Source organism: Dendrobates tinctorius, unplaced genomic scaffold, assembly GCF_039654945.1.
Source record: "Dendrobates tinctorius isolate UK_male_01 unplaced genomic scaffold, ASM3965494v1 ptg000098l, whole genome shotgun sequence".
Lineage (NCBI taxonomy): Eukaryota > Metazoa > Chordata > Amphibia > Anura > Dendrobatidae > Dendrobates > Dendrobates tinctorius.
Genome location: NW_027361766.1, coordinates 3,905,934 through 3,926,584, shown reverse-complemented (window position 1 = coordinate 3,926,584; position 20,651 = coordinate 3,905,934). Strand labels below are relative to the sequence as shown.

The 20,651-nt window shown below is 47.6% G+C and overlaps 1 protein-coding gene across 1 annotated transcript in view; it reads left to right on the top strand.

The window, feature by feature from the left end:
* The first annotated feature begins 804 nt into the window (after positions 1-804).
* RSBN1 (round spermatid basic protein 1) overlaps positions 805-20,651 on the top strand; it is a 35,950-nt gene continuing 16,103 nt past the window's right edge. The window contains exon 1 of the mRNA XM_073587061.1: positions 805-1,292. Coding sequence (XP_073443162.1) covers positions 860-1,292 — 433 coding nt within the window. The 5' untranslated portion in view covers positions 805-859. The remainder of the gene's footprint in view (positions 1,293-20,651) is intronic.

The following is a 20,651-nucleotide window of genomic DNA, read 5'->3' as shown; positions in this document are numbered from 1 at the left end:
CCGCAAGACTTCGCGATCCCGCGAGAACGGACGCCATCGCGGGCATTTTCGCAAAGGATTACTGGGAACGAGAGCGTGGAGAGAAGCGGGAAGACTGCGCGGGACGTCGGAGGGTGAGAATAACAATATTTTTTATTTTTAAATTCTATTTTTTACAGGGATATGGTACCCAGAGCCCGGAGGACAGTCTCCTCTCTTCCGGACCGTGGGTACCATCCGCAATTGTTCTGCTTACTTTTCGCATGGTGTGCACAGCCACATGCAGGAAATAAGCGGAACAATGCATTCCTATGGGTGCGGGATCGCCGCGATTCCACAAATTAATGAGCATGCTGCGGTTTTTACCGCGAAGCGATTCCGCCGCGGTAAAAACCGCAGCATTAGCACAGCATTGCGGAATCCCATAGGAATGCATGGGATGCTTATTTTTCGCGGTTAAAACCGCCGCGGAAACGCGAAAAAAACGCCACGTGTGAACTCAGCCTCACCCTGCACCTGGCCCACCATGCCTGCTCTAGAATAACGCGCTCTTCAGTGACGGCGAGGCGGGGAGCGCGGCAACCATGTCACACACTGCCGCCGTCGCAGCGCGGAAGGATGTAAACAAATGGCATCAGAGGGGTTAAGGCCGTGACGTCAGGGACTCCGTGCGCTCAGGCACGAACCTCTCCAACGAACGTCCGCGCTCTGGTCGCGAAACTGCAACCCCCCGTAGCGAGGAAACACTACGCATGCGCACATGTAGTCTCCTCGGTCATCTGATAGGCGAATGAAAAGAACTACACATCCCACAAGGCATAGCAGCGTGCTCATGCGCCCTGCTGGACGTTGGGCCATTTAAAAGTCGTCGTTAGGGGAAATGGCCGCGCAGCTAGGTACGTTTGCTGAAGAAAAAGACAAAGCCAAGGTAGGGCGGAAAAAGAAGCGGAGGGACAGTTCACCCTCCTCGGAGAAGAAGCGGAAAAAGAAAGATGAAGGGGGCGCCGGAGACGAGCTGACCGAGAAGGAAGCGAAGAGGAGGAAGCTGGGCAATGACAGCCATCACAGCTGTCACCATCACCACCATCATCATCACCATCACAAGCACCATCATCACCACCATGTGAAAGAGGAGCTGCTGCTGCGCCCCCCTCCGCCGCCCGTGCCCAGCGCTGGCCCTCCTGTGCCCCCCATCACCCAGGCCCTGTTCACCCTGTCACAGCTGGAGAGGCCTAGGGACAAGGGCAAGAAGAAGCACCGGGTCAAGAAGGAGAATGGGGAAGGAGACAGCCCGCTGAGATCTGTCAAGAAAGGTGAGAGGGCATAACGTGTGCCAGGGGGAGAGATGGGACACCTGGGGAGGGCATGTGCCAGGGGGGAGAGGGTGGGACACCTGGGGAGGGCATGTGCCAGGGGGGGAGAGGGTGGGACACCTGGGGAGGGCATGTGCCAGGGAGGAGGGGTGGGACACCTGGGGAGGGCGTGTGCCAGGGGGGGAGAGGGTGGGACACCTGGGGAGGGCATGTGCCAGGGAGGAGGGGTGGGACACCTGGGGAGGGCATGTGCCAGGGAGGAGGGGTGGGACACCTGGGGAGGGCGTGTGCCAGGGGGGGGAGGGTGGGACACCTGGGGAGGGCGTGTGCCAGGGGGGGGAGGGTGGGACACCTGGGGAGGGCGTGTGCCGGGGGGGGAGGGGGTGGGACACCTGGGGAGGGCATGTGCCAGGGGGGGAGAGGGTGGGACACCTGGGGAGGGCATGTGCCAGGGGGGGAGAGGGTGGGACACCTGGGGAGGGCATGTGCCAGGGAGGAGGGGTGGGACACCTGGGGAGGGCGTGTGCCAGGGGGGGAGGGCGTGTGCCAGGGGGGGAGGGCGTGTGCCAGGGGGGGAGGGCGTGTGCCAGGGGGGGAGGGCGTGTGCCAGGGGGGGAGGGCGTGTGACACCGGGGGAGGGCGTGTGCCGAGGGGGAGGGGGTGGGACACCTGGGGAGGGCGTGTGCCAGGGGGGGAGGGGGTGGGACACCGGGGGAGGGGGTGGGACACCTGGGGAGGGCGTGTGCCAGGGGGGGGGAGGGGGTGGGACACCTGGGGAGGGCGTGTGCCAGGGGGGGGGAGGGGGTGGGACACCTGGGGAGGGCGTGTGCCAGGGGGGGAGGGGGTGGGACACCTGGGGAGGGCGTGTGCCAGGGGGGGAGGGGGTGGGACACCGGGGGAGGGCGTGTGCCAGGGGGGAGGGGTGCGACACCTGGGGAGGGCGTGTGCCAGGGGGGAGGGGTGCGACACCTGGGGAGGCATGGGCTGTGTCACTGACGCACAGATAACATGTCTGACAGAGAGAATAATGCAGCACGTTACGCTGCTCTTCACATTAAGTTATGGAACCTGTTGGATCCCGTTATAAGTCAGTGGCATCCATTAGTTGCATTTGGTGTGTGATGGATGTGGCACGCTTTTATTTCCATTATTATGTAATGATGAAAATAAAATGATGTAACGGCAACTGAGCTGACACCAGTGTGAACTCCACTTTATATATGACCTTGTTAAAGTGGCAGGATGATGTGAACTCTGTGGCACTGTGCCTCCTTCCTTTGTCAGATGACTAACTTGTGTTTCTCCAAGCCTGATGGCTCCATCTACAAGACAAATGTTTTGTAGTTTTTGTCCTTTAGGTCAGACGTACACGGCTGACTTTCAGGGTCCCAGAATGAACAGTGATGTCTGGACCGTCTGAGGTCCCCTGAGCCAAACTCTGCAGCCTCACGTATGGTGTAGTTTGGGTCAGGAGACCTCAGATGGACCAGATGTTGCTGGCCACTCTCGGACTTTGGATGTTTGACATGTGAAACCAGATTTGTATAAACCTCATAAAGTTTACTATGTAGAGCGATTTTCCATAATTGTGTGGTCAGTGAACCTGACAGCTGTTTCATGCTTCCCGAGTGCAGACAGCCTATATCAGCCAGCGATGTTTTACTCAAACACTGCGGCTTTTGAGAGAAAACCATACATTGAACTGTCCGTCGAGAACCATGTCGAGTAACAAGTTCATGGACCTGTGTAGGACTAGTCTCCACGTGTGGCTCAGTCCCCGGCAGCTTTTAAAGTACGGCATGATTATCTCGGAAATGCCACAATGTGAGTCAAACATACCTGGCGGCCATCATGCGGTCAGTTCCCAATCTACAGGCGCCATGAATCCGCTGTCAGGTTCCCTTTAACTGTTTCTATCTGACTTTTATCCGGATACCTGCTCTGCTGAGGGGAAAAAAATCATTTGTTTTTTTGTTTGTTTTTTTTATAATTTTTGGCTCGTTTGTACATTATGCAGCAGTTTCTATACTCTTACATACAGTGCTAGTGATTCTTGCACTATGTTTGGAAAGGTTCTTTTTTTTTTTTTTTTTTTTTTTTTTGTGGCCATGTCTTGTAGAAGTGGTGTTGGGGTCCCAGTCATATCTACCTGCTGTTTGTAGTCCATTCAGTCTTTTCCCAACTTGCAACAAAGCATAAATGTTTGTTTCCATTGAATTGCTGATTGCCAAAGATGGTGAGATTGGAAATGCAGAGGGTGAAATCTGCAGGGAAAATCCCTGGCGTAAATGAACATGCTGCTCGTTACAATCTTCACTGCAGATCTTTACAGCGGTATGTAGATAAGGTTTTGTATGCTGCTGCTGTTAATACCCGGGAAACTATGTGCACGGTGCAGAATCCACTCTGTTGGCTCATACCCGCACACAGAGGCATGTTTATTTGGCAGATGGAGATCAGCGCTATTGCTAGAGTTGTAACTAGATCGGTGTTCACACCTTGGGGCTGCGTTTGTAAAGCTGGTTGTCCTTCATGGATCGTAGATGGAGATTATATACTAGGCTAGAAGTGCCAGTATTCTGGTGCATTTTACGCCCAGAAAAACATTCCCGCCTTGCGCCACCTTTATTATTTGTTGTAGACACTTCGACCTCAAGTCATCAAGACTGGCGCACTTCACACACACCCGTTACTGACTGCAATTTTTAGCTCTGCCGCTCCCGTGTCTCTCCTGCTTTGGTGGAGTTGGTCAAAGTGTTATGAAAACACCCAAGAGCAATGTGGAGCTGCGCCAAAATGTTGCAACTTTGAAAGCAATTTCCACCAGATTTCTAGCATAATCGCTTTCACGACAGGGCCTTTATGTGCTTTGCTAGATAAAGAAATATATTGGGCCAGATCCCTTTTGCAAAGCCATATGTCAAAACCTTGGTGCAAAAAAGACACTAAGTAAACCAACTAATAGTTGGTGTAAAATTAAACTAGACAGACTGGAGATGCCACAAATTTATGCATGAGCCACTGCCGTATATTTTACACATTATTTTAAAACTTTTTTGGCCTTTTAAGAGAGGATATGAACTTCAAGGGTTTTTTTTTTTTTTTTTTTTTTTTTTTTTGTTCTAAAGTGAAGCCTATTGGAGATCCGCCATACCTGGTGCCTGTTGCATTTTGAACAACTTCACAACACATGCCACCTGATTAATCAAGTCTGGCATTGTGCACACCAGTCCTGGTGAAGGGTCCACTCTACCAAGATGTAGTACCGTAGTTATTCTTTAAAGGGAACCTGTCACCAGAAAAACACTATTAGCCTGCAGATTTATGGAGTTGCAGGTTAATGGTGTAACCAACCTGGCCAGCGTCCACACTTGGTTTTCTCCCCATAGTGTTCAGCTAACTGTGTTCCCCCTGGCAGCGTTCGGGTCTCTGTCACTGGGGACGGCACCAGCGCTGGGTAATGAATTGGGTGCATGTTTCACAAGTGTCAGAAATGTGCTCTCCTTAACTGCTGAGCTCTTCCCACTTTTCAAAAAGTTAACCAGGACTGGTGTAAATACGGCAAGCCACAATTCTAGCACAGCCCTGAGCTCCGCAACCATTTTGCAATGTTTTTGATGTTATGTTGGTGCAAACTGGTGAATCAAAGCCATTGTGTGTACACCATTTAATATTTGTCTTTTGACAAACGGTAACACAAACAAATGTCTATGGAAAAATGAGTTTTTTTTTTCCGAATTCACTGTGTGAAATCGCCTCTAAAGCCCTGTTCTGATGGTTGTACTGAAACTTGAGCCAGTCAAGTACACAACTTGCAGACATGGCACCTCTTTCCTTTTTCCTTTTCTTTTTTTTCCACGTGGACCATAGGTCTTGTGTGGAAAACTGTCCATTTGCAGTGGCACATTGTCTAGAATGGGTACGTGTGTTCTCCATGGTGGACATGGGCCGCACACCTTCATATAATACGCTCGTCTCATCGCAGCTCTTGCACATCTTCATCCACACATACCCATTTTGGCCTAAAGCCATCTTAACAAGTTTTCTTTCTTATGGACTGGTTGTCCATTTTTGACAGGATTTGTAGCTCAAACTAGCACATTCAAGTGTCTTCTTGGCGGAGAGTGTGGAGACTGATGGCTCTCGGGTGCCGTCCATGTGTCATCTGAGCGCTGTCAGCTTTGCTCCCCCTCACTGTCTATTGGGTATGAAGGCTAAGAATTTATTTATTTATTTTTTTTTGTGTATACAAGTAAAAACTGATGTTAAAAATCAAACACTCGCCAAAAATGGCTGATGATCAAATTCAGCACACTTAAGGCTTGTGCACTAGAAGGAAAACAAAAATATATGTCTGAATGAAGCCTCCTGGAGATCTTTTCCCCCTAGAAGCAACACTTCTCAGGGACAAAACCGGTGTAATTTGGCGTCTTGTGGATAGAACAGAAATGAAGTCTGGGAAACGCAGAGGTCTTGTATGGTCCCAAAGATGATTGGCCTACTTTGTTTCTCACCTCCTTACAATCTCTATGGGTATGGGCATCTGCCCATAAATGTGTTAACCTATACGTTGGGATATAAAGCTTGTTGCTCTATTCTTCAAAAGTGAAAGTGACCTGTGAATGATGGCGTATGCCCGGACTTAATAACCTTCCTGCAAGGAAATGTTCCTATAGCGTCCATTACAGCTGTGGTAGGATGTAAACATGGCTGAGGAGGCTCTCGGAGCCTGACGTGAGGCACTGAATTGTGCAGCTCTGTTGTTCTCTGTGGAATGTATCTAATGAATTTTGTCCCTAGCTGGGAGCGAGGCCGAGGCCTGTGTGTAATAGAGGAGACCGAGGGCCGCAGTGTGGTAACCAGACATCTTCTGTCATGTATAGGAATTTCACCGGAAATATGACCTCCGAATCTGTCTAGGAGCCATCCTCCATCTGTGACCTGTCGTTGTGGTGTCCTCGTTCACACGTCTCTCAGCACGGATATTGTACATTATGATGTCTGACAGACTCCTTCATCATAATGGGAGACACGCTGGAATTTCCCTTCTGTTATAAATAGGCCGTATAAAGTATCCCTGTCCTAGTTACATCCCTAGGAACCGCGGAGAAAATGTATACTCTACCATAAAATATGAATGCGCATTATCTCGTATGGCTCCTGGATGCATCTTCACTTCAAAGTCAGCGTCATTCTTCCACTTCAGTATTTTACTCTGCTTCTTTGCAGCACGAGAAGTTTTGAAAGATCTTGTTGATTTTTAACGTATAATATGCTGAAAAAATAAAAAAGCAGAAGGCAAATCCAAGTTGGATCTATTGGTGAAAAAAGAAAGGCAATGCCAGCATTCTTTTTTTGGGGTTTGTTTTTACGGCACGCATTGTGCGGTAGAAATGACCCAGCGACGGGAGTCCCCAGGTCCGTACGATTATGGCAGTACCAACCTTGTGTAGGTTTGGTCATTAAATAAGAATTGGTTTCACCTCTTTTCTGCAACCTAGAACTTTTTTACTTTATCATTAAGGAAAGCATGCAATGTTTTGATTGCTCCAAAAATGTAATGAAAAGCAGTGTGTGGTGACCACGTGTTTTTTTTTTTTTTTTTTATCTTCATAGCTAGGATTCTTACAGACCCGTGATACCAAATGAGTATGAGCATAAATGAGTACATCCAAAGAGATTTGTCAGATGGCCGTATTACTAGTGTGAGGATCGCATCACAATCCTCAGCCTGGTCATTGACTCTCTTGACTTTAGCGTGACAGCAGCTTAAGGGTAAGTTCACACTGGGCTTTTCTTGCGGTTTTTCTTTGTTTTTGTTTTTTTTGTAAAACCTGATCTTCTTGGTAGGAAAGAAGCTGCTCAAAAACGCAGTTTTAGGTGCGGATTTGGTGCGTTTGTTTTTTGTCCATGCTAATGTCCTTGACTTTTCAGCAGCAAAGATGCTGCAAATAATGACACCTGCGCTGCTGTGTTTTTTTTTTTTTTTTTTTGTTTTTTTTCTTTTTCAACACCCATTCAAGCCAATGGGTGAAAAACGCTGAAAGTGACATGCTCTGTCCAAAAAAACACAGCAAAGCACAAAATCCTGATGACGCAAAAAACCAATGTGTGTGCATGAGATTTCTGAAATCTCATAGGCTTTGCTGGTACTGTAAAAAGCATCTGAAAATGAGCATAAAAAAGCAGCAAAAATGCCCAGTGTGAACATACCCTTAAAGTACATGCTGTCACACTTGAGTCAAAAGAGCCGATGGCCAGTCCAAGGATTGCAATGCTATCCTCACATGAGTACTAGGGCTGTCTTGACTGTGCCCCATATATGGGATTTCATACTACAAAACACTCCTGTAGATGTGGGCCATTGATTGAAAAAAAAAAAAAATTTACTCTTTTGCACACCTAAAAAAGTAATTTTCCTAAGAAATGCATTCAAGGCCATGTTGCAAAAAATGAGTACACCCAAAACAAAGCTAAAGTTTAGACTACAAAATTCTAATAACTCAATCACACAAGTCTAATTCTTAAGGTGTCCAACAAAGTTGACTCTAAAAGGGCGTTGCATAACAAAGACCACCCTTCCCAATTCATGTTGTCAACAATGTCACAAGATCTGAGATGAGAGTATTTTTATTTTTACATGAGTGACAGCATGAAGCCGATGAGCTGAACTTTACTTATCAGTCAGAATACTGTAGAAAAAACAAAATAAAGGGACTCTGTTTGAACAGTCATCCTGTTCTCATAAAGTCCTGCCCCTCGGAGCTTCACAGTGGGGTCAATCATTTCAATACACTTTCACACCCGTCTGACAGGTGACAATACAGCAGCTGTACACTGTAGCTGGCAACTTGCTGTATCAACCACGATCAGTGTTGACGCTATCCATGGCCGTTTAGCCCCTTGCATGCTGCTGTCAATAGTGACTACACCATCTGGGGGGACTCTTTAACCCCATAGGCACCCTGAAGTTGATAGTGTGGTACGATGTTTGCCATGGCAATCCGCAGCCAAATAATGGCATTAGACTTCCAGCTACAGTGTACGCCAAGTACAAATAAATGTCAATCCATCTTTATTCAAAACACCAATAATGGGATAAATTAATGAAGATGCAAATTAAGGACTACAAGCCACAGGTGGCTTATTTACACATCATTAGAGTCACAAAAATCAATGGTCTAAAATAGTTTCCACAAATGTAAAAATACTTAGGTGTTACAAAAAATATATTCAAGAAATACATATACTGTATCAGCAGAGCTGCTACTAATAATACCCTAATTCACTTAATAAAGTGCAGAACTAAGGTATATATATTCAGTGTAAATACCAAAAATATATAGTACTGCTTATGAAGTATATTAAGATAGTACGAAAAATAGACTTTCAATAAATCACAATTGATTGGTCATACATATTGTCTCTACTAGAGAATGCCTAATAATAGAGCACACACAAAAAATTTTTTATGACTCTAATGATGTGTAAATAAGCCACCTGTGGTTTGTAGTCCTTAATTTGCATCTGTATCTTCATTAATTTATCCCATTATTGGTGTTTTGAATAAAGATGGATTGACATTTATTTGTACTTGGCATATACTTCCTTTTTTTGGTAGGAGTTATTTATGTATGGGAAGTGCCTGTTTTAGGCCTTTTTTGATCTTTTTCTTTGCGTGTTTTTTCCAGCTACAGTGACCTGTTCAGAAGTTGCTGACATTTATGTGGCCAAAATATATATTTTTAAAAAAATACAATAAAATGTGTTACAAACAAAAAGTCTCAGTTGCTGGGATGTTCAACGTTCCAGAGTTATTACCTCCTATAGTGACACTGGTCAGATTCAACAAATGTGGCCTCATCACGAAAGGGTTAAAAATCATGGAGGTCATACAAATTGCTAGATATATAGTTTGTTTTTATGTGGGCTGTATTCATCTACTATATAATTGTCTAAGTCTGTCTGTCTGTAATTGAAATCCCGCCTTGCTGACTGGTCGCAGCAGTTAGGCCGAGACCAATCAGCGACAGTTGCTTAGTCGTCGCGGCAACACAGCTGCATTGCTTATTGTACAGGCTCATTACACAGGCACAGTCCTTTACATATTCTGGAGTACAATACATTAGGTAACAGCAGAACAGTGACAGCAGCTCTGGGTGTAACTGGAGTACAATACATTAGGTAACAGCAGAACAGTGACAGCAGCTTCGGGTGTAACAGGAGTATAATACACTAGATGGTGGCCCGATTCTATCGCATCGGGTATTCTAGAGTCTCTGTTAAAATAAAAAATAGTTATATACTCACCTTCCGACGGCCCCCGGACTCTGTCCCGCCTCCCACCACGCTCCCGGCATCTTCCGGTCCCAGTAATGCTTAGCGTGAAGGACCAGAGATGACGTCACTCTCACGTGAGCACGACGTCATCAGCGGTGTTTCGCGCAAAGCATTACTGGGACCACAAGATGCCGGGAGCATGGAGAGGAGAGAAAGAGTCCAGGGGCCGTCGGAAGCTGAGTATATAACGATTTTTTATTCTAACAGACTCTAGAATACCCAATGCGATAGAATCGGGCCATCATCTAGTTTTTGCATAAAGGAATTGGGGGAGAAAAAAATTTCTATGAAACTGTCAAAATGTTGATTGTTCTTGTGCTCATTTATGCTGAGTTGTGTGTATCTATTTTTTAGTTTTTTTTTAAAGCCCTTTTTAGGGTACATGAACATGCGACTGTTTGATCACTTGCACCAGATTCTGCAATAGTATTGCCATAGATAAGAAAATGAACAATCTACTGTGGATCCCAGTCTTCAGTAGGCATCTGATTGCAATGGCATCAGCACCTTGTGATCACTTTGCTGGACCAGGGCCGGTTGCTGGACGGTTCCTCGCTGGTGATGTGGCTAAACAGTGATCGGAGCTTAAGGCTGAGTTCACACGTTGCATTTTTTTCGCGTTTCCACCGCGAAAAATAAGCATCCCATGCATTCCTATGGGATTTTGCAATGCTGTGCTAATGCTGCGGTTTTTACCGCGGCGGAATCACTTTGCGGTAAAAACCGGAGCATGCTCATTAATTTTGCGGAATCGCGGCGATCCCGTACCCATAGGAATGCATTGTTCCGCTTATTTCCTGCATGTGGCTGTGCACACCATGCGGAAAGTAAGCAGAACATTTGCGGATGGTACCCACGGTCCTGAGGCGAGGAGACAGTCCTCCGGGCTCTGGGTACCATATCCCTGTTAAAAAAAAAAAAAAAAAAAAAAAAAAAGTTTTGTTGTTCTCACCTTCCGGCGTCCCGCGCAGCCTTCCCGCCTCTCTCCACGCTCTCGTTCCCAGTAATCCTTTGCGAAAATGCCCGCAATGGCGTCCGTTCTCGTGGGATCGCGAAGTCTCGCGGTCATCGCGAATTCCCGCGAGAACATACGTCATCGCGGGCATTTTCGCAAAGGATTACTGTGAATGGCTGCGTGGGACGTCAGAAGGTAAGAATAACACCATATATTATTTTTTTTTTTTTTTTTTTTTTTACATTTTATCTTTTACTACTGATGCTGCATAGGCAGCCTCCGTAGTAAAAAGTTGGTCACACTTGTCAAACACTATGTTTGACGAGTGTGACCAACCTGTCAATCAGTTCTCCAAGCGATGCTACAGATCGCTTGGAAAACGCTAGCTTTCTGCAAGCTAATTATGCTTACAAAATGCTAGTTTTTCCGTGGGAAAATCGCAGGAATTTAAAATGCGATTTTCCCGCGGAATGGAATTCCGGAATTCTCGCGGTAATTTCCGCGAGAGTTCCGGTACGTGTGCACATAGCCTCATAGTTCGAACCAATGCTGTTAGAGGCACAAGGCTGCCCCATACACCAGTTCCCAACATACCTGTCAGTCCTATGTCAAGAAGACACACTGTTAGCACCCAAGCACGCTCTGATAACCTTATCCGAGCACGTTCACTCAATCACTAAAGCCAAACTGATCTTGATCAAAATGTTTGGCCCCTATAAAATAATAGCTTATACTCTCCTCCCGTGCCAGCAGTCACTCTAAGTAGTGGACAACTTCTTTAAAGTTTTGAGGGAGGCGGGATGGAGGTGGTTGTCAAAAGTAAAGTTGGACTGTAGCATTTATTTAACAAAATTTTGAAATCTTAAATGGTTGTCCACTATGTGGACAATATCATTTTTTTTTTTAAATTGTTTATTTTTTTGAATGCATGGAATTGGAGCTAAAAATAATTTTTGCAACTGATTTTCATTAAAAAATGTTTCTCCATTTTCCCTCAGTAATGCTGGCTTCAGAAATATTTAATAGGGTTGACCACATTGTCTGTATTTTAATGAAAGGATCTGGCACTCTGAGGTAGCTGTGATGAGGAACTATTGTTTAATTCTGTGGTCCAATAAACTGTGTGTTACGAAAGTGCAACGTTTCGGTCGTTATAGACCTTTTATCAAATACACATGTATGGCCATGGAGCTTGTAAGGGTGCAGGAATGTGCTGGAGGAAGCATAACCACCATCACTAGTAGGAGAAGCACGCTTCCCCCCAGCACATTCTTTCTCTTTTTAAAACCGCTTTTAACTCTACAGTGAATTGTTAGGGATGGCGGAACACACTAAATATTAAATAACAGTGCGTTCGCTGCCCGGGGACCACCGTGCAGAGGTGTTAAACTGCAGCTATATAATGGCAGACGCGCTATATGGCGGTATAGCACACGCGGGTTATACGTCACCCGATGTGCGCTGGCGAGCTCTGTTAATCTCAGAGACGCCTAAGGTATAAACATAAATGCCGAGCCTGTTGACCTCACAGGCCTCAGCGGTGTGCACACACGGTATATGGTCACAGGACAAGTCCAAGACTCGGGGTCAATGTCCATCTAGACCTACCGCAGATGCTGACTGCAGCGCGGCCACCGACCCAGCTGCCACACGAAAGTGCCCAAGAGGGGTGCACTGTCGGACATTAGTGCTGTAAGATGTGAACTGTGGCCTGTAGCGCGCCACAGACTGGCGCTGACTCTATGACTAATTCCCTATCCACACACGTAATATCAGAGGGAAGGGATCTTAATGAGTCATTCGCAGGCACATGCATTCATCATTCATTCAGATAGCAATTAGAGTCTATACTAGCGCATGGCCGAGCGGCCATGCGGGCCTTTTATAGCCGTGCGCTTCCGGGACCTTCCAGATCTGAGATGGACCAATCAGATCCAGAGGAGGACGTGAGCATGCCCAGTAGCATGATGAGAGGACTTAGCCTCTGGAGTGGCTTGCTGCAGGACAGCCTGCGTTGCTATTGCTGACCCAGAGGTGGCAGCAACAACCAGTCCTGCAGAGCGTCTGGGACGCCGAGATTGCTGTGCAGACTCCTGAGCGGTCAATGGAGAATGGGAGACCGCTGGATGCAAGGCTTTGGATTCCCGCTGTGCAGCTGCAGGAATCTGGCGCCTAACATTACCCCCCCCCCCCCTCCTAGGGACCCCTCCCCTCTGAGCCTCGGCACGTTCAAACGCCGCAATCAAGAGCGGGGCGTTGATGTTCTCCACTGGCTCCCAGTTTCGGGCCTCTGGACCATGACCCTTCCAGTCCACCAAATAAAGTTTTTTTGCCACGCACAATCCTGCGTCCCACAATGGCATTGACCTCAAACTCATCTGAGGACAGGTCTGATGTCCCGGCAGATGACTCGGAAAACCGAGCCATGTGAACAGGCTTGAGAAGGGACACGTGGACGACGTCAGAGATGGCTAAGTGTGGTGGAAGAGCCAGACGGTAGACCACTGAGCTGATGCGCTCGAGGACTTTGAAGGGACCAATGTATCGCGGAGCGAACTTGGAGGACTCGGCCCGCAGCTTGATATTTCGGGCAGAGAGCCACACCAAGTTGCCAGGGGCAAAAGTTGGAGCGGGACGCCGATGTGTGTCGGCGGACGCTCTCATTCTCTTTAGTGGCTCGAATAGCATCCTGGCTGCGATCCCAAATGTCGCGAGCCTCCACTGCCCAGTCTGCCACCCTGGCATCAGTGGAAGACACTGGCATCGGGACAGGGACGTGTGGATGCTGGCCGTAATTGAGAAGGAGTGGCGTCTGACCAGTGGAATCAGCCACTGCATTATTCAGGGCAAATTCAGCCCAACGGTAGTAGGGATGCCCAGTCATCCTGCCTGGCTGAGACAAAATGTCGCAGGTGTGTGACCAGAGTTTGATTTGGCTCTCTCAACCAACCCATTCGTCTCGGGGTGATAGGCAGAGGACAAATTTAGCTCGATACTGAGTAGACTGCAGAGCTTCCTCCAAAACTGAGACGCAAATTGGGGACCTCGGTCACTGACTATTTTGTCTGGCATACCGTGCAAATGAAAAACATGCTTTATGAACAGTGCGGCGAGACTGTGAGCGGAAGGCAGCCGCGCGATTGGCACCATTTTAGAAAAATGATTGGTGACCACCCAGATGACCGTACTGCCACCAGACTTAGGCAGGCCGACCACGAAATCCATGCCAACTATCTCCCAAGGTCTGTCTGCCACCAGCAGAGGATACAGTAACCCAGCCAGCCTCTGTCTAGAGGACCTGTTCCGAGCACATGAGACGCATGCCTGAATGTATTCTTTCGTGTCCTGGGCCATGTGCGGCCACCAATAAGACCTTGCCAGGAGTTCTGTGGTCCGCTTAATGCCAAAGTGACCACCCACCCTGGACGCGTATGCCTGCGAGAGGACCTCCGGCCGCAGGCGAGGAGGGACAAAGTTCTTGCTCGAGAGCAACTAGGTCCACGGTCCTGAGACTCTCAGTGGGGATAATTAGCTGAGGCTCTGCCACCTATTCCTCCGCTGAAACCACCAAGCGCGAGAGAGCATCCGCACGGACGTTCTTCTCTCCAGACAGGTAGTGCAAGGTGAAGCTGGAGGAGAAGATCAACCACCTAGCTTGACAAGAGTTTAAGCACTGGGCCGTTTGCAAATAGACCAGGTTTTTATGGTCAGTATACACCTGGAAGGGGAACCGGGCTCCCTCCAGGAGATGTCTCCACTCGGAAAAGGCCAACTTCATCGCCAGCAACTCCCTGTCCCCGATGGAGTAGTTTTTCTCCGCCGGTGAGAAGGTCTTAGAGAAGAAGCAGGGATGCTTCCAACCTTGAGCATCCTTCTGGAAAAGGACTGCTCCTGCACCGACGGATGAGGCAGCCACCTCGAGGATAAAAGGTTTATCCACATCGGGACGATGTAGGATGGGAGCGCCGGAAAAATGGGCTTTCAAAGACGAGAAGACCTTGGAGACCTGTTCAGACCAAACCTTGGGATTAGCTCCTTTTTTAGTGAGGGCAACCAGAGGAGCTACCAGTGTGGAGAAGTGGGGGATGAACTGACTGTTGTAATTAACGAACCCCAAAAAGCGCTGCACTGCTTTGAGAGAATGGGGCTCCTGTAACTCCATTACTGCCTGCAGTTTGGCGGGATCTATAGCTAACCCCTGGGCCGAGATGATATAGCCCAGAAACGGCAAGGACTCCTGCTCAAACTGGCACTTCTCCTCCAACTTGGCGAAGAGAGAATTCGCCCGCAACCGGTCAAAGACCTTGCAGACGTCTCTCCGGTGAGAGGCCAAATCTTGAGAAAAGATGAGCATGTCATCCAGATAGACCACCACCGAGGTAGAGGGCATATTGCGAAAGACGTCGTTGACAAAATCCTGGAAGACAGCAGGCGCATTAGAGGCCGAAAGGCATGACCAGATATTCATAGTGGCCATCCCTAGTACTAAAGGCTATCTTCCACGCGTCTCCTTCGCGAATGCGGATCAGGTTGCACAAAGCGCGCCCCCCCCTCCGTAGATCCAATTTCGTAAAGATCCGGGCCCCTCGCAATCTGTCAACTCAGAGATCAACGGAAGAGGGCATTTGTTTTTTACTGTAATGGCTTTGAGACCTCTGTAGTCAATGCAGGGACGTAACTCTCCACTCTTCTTCTGCACGAAGAAGAACCCTGCACCAGCGACACCGACTTTCTGCTAAAACCTCTTGCCAGGTTCTCCTGGATATATTGAGACATAGCCTCCATCTCGGGTTGGTTCCGTACCTAGCAATAGGTCTATCGGGCAATCGTAAGGACAGTGCGGCGGAAGCGTCTCCGCAGATTATTTTGGAGAAGATGTCCACGTACTGGTGGTATTGTCTGGGAAGCGCGGAGAGATCCGTGGGCACTTCCGTGGAAGCTACTTGAACACTGTCCCTCATGCACCTTCCTTCACAGTCCTTGCTCCAACCCAGTATACTCCCCGAAGCCCAATCGATATGAGGGAAATGGCAGCGGAGCCAGGGAACTCCGAGAAGCACCTGGTCGATGCCATCTGGCAAAATGAACAGGGACAAAATCTCACGGGATGGTGAGATTGAGAGCCCTAGGGGTGCTGTCTGGTGGGTAACCTGAGATGGTAAAGGTGCACCATTAACCACCCTGATGGTCAAGGGTTGGGACAGTAACACCAGCGGAATAGCGTGCTTTTGGGCGAAGGCCGAGGACATAAAGTTCCCTTCTGCCCCGGAATCCACCGTGACCTCTACCTCCCAGGTGGAAGCCCCGCTATCTAAGGTCCCTTGGAATACCGGTTTGGGGGAGAAAGACACCCCCCCCCAACCTACGACCACTGGACATGATCGTTTTTTCAACCGTAGTGGACACGTGTTAGCCAAGTGACCAAACTGCTGGCACTGGTAACAGCGTGCAGAGCTTCGCACTGGACGCGGCTTGGGACCGGCGCATGACACCTCCATGGGTTCGGAAGGTATAAGCTCCTGAGCGGGAAACTCTAGCTGTTTGGAGAAGGTGGGAGCCAACATAACCCTTTGTCTAGATTGCGCACGCTCCAGCCCGCGTTCCGTTAACCGGAGATCAATGTGGGTGGAAATGGCAATCAACTCCTCCAGGCTCGTGGGGACCTCTCTGGTTGCTAGAGCATCCTTGACATGCTCCGCTAACCCTCTCCAAAACACAGGGATGAGTGTCTTATCAGGCCACTCCAGCTCGGAAGCCAGTGTCCGGAATCGGACGGCATAATGGCTGACCGAGAGGGACCCCTGTGTTAGGGCTAATAGCTGTAGAGAGGTGTCGTGAGTGACCTGTGGTCCCAAAAAGACATGCTTTAAGGATGTGAGAAACTGAGCAGCGCTCAGAACCACTGGGTCATCACGCTCCCGCAATGGCATAGCCCACTCTAACCCCCCTGCCCGACAGGAGGGAGACGATAAACCCCACCTTAGCCCACCCTGTATGGAACCGTGCGGCAAGTAGCTCAAGCTGAATAGAGCACTGGCTCACGAAACCCCTACAGGTGGCGCTGTCACCCGAAAACTTTTCGGGCAACAGGAGACAGGATAATGTCGGTGTGGGCATACGAGAGACAGCTTCTGCGACTGCCTGTGCAGCAGCCGCAGTAACCTTCGCAGCTGAGGTGGGACTCTCGAGAGCCACCAACCTGCCCTCCAGCTGCCGAATGTACTGCAGTTAATGTTGGGGACGGCGGAACGCACTAAATATTAAATAACAGTGCGTTCGCTGCCCGGGGACCACCGTGCAGAGGTGTTAAACTGCTGCTATATAATGGCAGACACGCTATATGGCGGTATAGCACACCCGGGTTATACGTCACCCGATGTGCGCTGGCGAGCTCTGTTAATCTCACAGACGCCTAAGGTATAAACATAAATGCCGAGCCTGTTGACCTCACAGGTCTCAGCGGTGTGCACACACGGTATATGGTCACAGGACTAGGCCCAAGACTCGGGGTCAATGTCCATCTAGACCTACCGTGCGTGCGGCGTCGCTACCGCGGACGCCAACAAGTGCTGCTGACTGCAGCGCGGCGACCGACCCAGCCGCCACACGACAATGCCCAAGAGGGGTGCACTGTCGGACGTTAGTGATGTAAGATGTGAACTGTGGCCTGTAGCGCGCTACAGACTGGTTCTGACTCTATGACTAAGTCCCTATCCACACACGTAATATCAGAGGGAGGGGATCTTAATGAGTCATTCGCAGGCACATGCATTCATACAGATAGCAATTAGAGTCTATACTAGCGCATGGCCGAGCGACCATGCGGGCTTTTTATAGCCGTGCGCTTCCGGGACCTTCCAGATCTGAGATGGACCAACCAGATCCAGAGAAGGACCTGAGCACGTGACTTCCGATCTCCAATGAGAGATCGTCTCTTGAGCATGCCCAGTAGCGCGATGAGAGGACTTAGCCTCTGGAGTGGCTTGCTGCAGGACAGCCTGCATTGCTATTGCTGACCCAGAGGTGGCAGCAACAACCAGTCCTGCAGAGCGTCTGGGACGCCGAGATTGCTGTGCAGACTTCTGAGCGGTCAATGGAGAATGGGAGACCGCTGGATGCAAGGCTCTGGATTCCCGCTGTGCAGCTGCAGGAATCCGGCGCCTAACAGTGAATATTACAAATGGGCTTCATGCACATGCAGGGCTGCCACCAGTAATTTCAGGGCCTCATATTGGCAACATTTTCAGGCACTCATCAGACTCCGTCCAGTCTACACCCGAGATTTGCCTCCACCCATCGAACCTTCCACAGTTCTGCTGCCCACTTGGAAAAAGTCCCCTTCTGCACCACACCCTCACCAATCTCACATTAACAGTTCGAACACCATATCACATAGACAGCAGCTTTTCTTTTGGCAAAAATTTTTTTTTTTTTTTAAGCCGCCACCACAACAGCATAGACTCTTTTGGCAGTGCCCTGTTCTACTCTAACCTACTAAAAAGGTCTCAATATTCAATACTCTCTTTAGGTATATTTTTATTTGTCTTTAAGGGAATTTGTTACGTACATGTTTTAAAATGACCAATAATACCACGTACAAGGGACAAATACCATCACACAATGATCAGACCACTTATTACACACACACACACTGACCGAACAATACGACATACAAGGAACAAATACGCCACACTGACCAGACTACATATTACCACCACACAGTGACTGAATACTAAAGTATTAATTATTATCAATTGCAGTACCAATATTACAATAAGTGCCATTATATGCAGCAGTTCTGTACATGGTATACAGTGTAATGTAAGTGTACAGTTAATACAAGGACTCCCAGGTGACCTACACAAGAGCTTTATGTATAGTGTACAGGTAATGATGATCATCAGTGACATTATACTCAGGAACTCTGTATATAGTGTACACTGTATAATGTAAGTCTACATGTAATGCACTGACTCGCCAGTGACGTCTCTAGTTGAAGATATTCATCTTCAATTTTCTTCATCCAGCGCAGACCGCCATCAATCCTTCCAGCCAGTACTCGTCTTTGCAGAAAATAAGTTATCCAGGACACATTTCCTAACTTTTCCCCAACCTCTACACTGCGCCAGATGAAGAAAAAAGTGAGCTAATGTTGCCCTACTCAGTAACAGGACCTCCCTCCACACACACTGAAAACAGTATCCTCTAAAATAAAATATCACGGCAGTAAAAATATCCCTTAATCAGCATCTTAGGTAATATTGTATAAACTGAGACTGCGGAGTAAATGTCCAAAGAAAATAGGTTGTGTGTGTGTATGTATAATTACACATATATGAAAATACGACACATGAATAGGTATCGGAGTTCATATAAATATATAGAGAACGTAGATAGCAGCATGTACATCATTATCTAGATCTGAGTATTTAAATATCTTTAAGTGCATAGTGCTTTTTATAATCCGTATTGGGGGTAGGATAATGGGAGAGGGCAACGTATGCTATAACTTGTGAATCTGAGGACTGAATGTATATCTGAGGACGTAAATTCCGTTACTGAACCAGACGAATCAAGCTCATGGGGCCTAGTGCAGCCCCCCCCCCCCTCCTTCTGTTCACTGGGCCCCATACACCAGTAAGGGCAATAATGCCCCGATGGCGGCCTTGTGCACATGCTCACTGCTACTCTAATTGTAAAGGGCATTTTTGACTTCTGTTCTTGTCATCGCTGAAGGTTTGATCGCAGTAGTCACTATTGATCATATATTCTCTGTCCTGTAAGTAGGTGATAAAGTGATTTTACACATAAACCACCTTCAACAGGACTGTTTAATAATCTTAATATGTAAAATTGCACGGTTCTTGTTAAAACGTGCAACTTGCTTTATTAACTACATCTGGACCATCCGTAAATGATGATTGTCCAGGCTATCTGCGATCTATTGTGCAGTAAAGTTCTTAAACGTCACTGTACGTTGTGGAAACAGGGAGACAGCTGTTAGATACAGCCAGATTTCACATGGAGAAGGCAGAGACTACCTATTTTCTGCTATGCAGCTAGGTGGTTGAATATACCAGCCTCAAGGAATATACCAGTTACAAGAAGAATTGTATTTAATAAAAAAAAAAAACAAAAAAAAAAAAACTGTTGAAATGGCCATCAAACATGCCTCAAATGGTGGGTGTTTTTTTTTTTTTTTTTTTTTTTTCTGACCCTATGAGGAGCACAATGTGTGAGATGAATGAAAAATGTGGGGGGGGGGGGGGGGAGAAAATTCACAGAAGCAGTAAAACGTTGGTCGCATCAATAAGTACAACTCGCTCGTTAAAGGGAATCCCTCAGTAGGATCAACTCTCCTAAGCTGTCTTTATGGTATTGATATGTAAATGATTAAGATCTATGTTTATCTTAAATGAAAGGGGGTAATATTTGTCTGAGACGTGTAGATCAGAAGATCAGACTGTCAGTCATTACATGTCTCACACTGGTCACTCATTTCCATTTAAAATAAGCTTTGAGGAATAGAGCTATAGTGACGGAGGCTTCAGATCTCTTGCCTCTTTTACATATCAGTTAAAAAAACATATTTGAAAGGTTGACTCACCAAAATCCTTACTAATGCCCTATTTGTGTGCATTTTTTCCACTAGGCAGCCAGACCCTCTAGGGTTACTGGCTGTTTTCATCAGTGGTTTGCACCTGTGCTTCTCCAGCCTTTATCACTGGAGGTCTGCTGCATCCTGCTAGTGCATTAGTCAGGGTTTTGGTGAGTCAACCTTTCAAATGTGGGTTGTTGGCTTTTTTTTTTTTTTATATTTTGGGGAATTTTTTCCTTATGTGCGCTGTCTCATTTACATATCAGTTCAAACACTGGTTTCTCAGTAATCAAGGAACAGACTAGTAATGTAAAGGTATTGCTGGATTTGTCTTTTTATGAGCCACGTGTCCATATAGTTTTGGGGTGTGAAATCCTGCTTGGCAGATTCCTTTGAAGAAAACATTGGACTGTCATTCTTTCTGAGAACCAGAAGTATTTTTCTCCCCACTGAAGACTTGATTGAA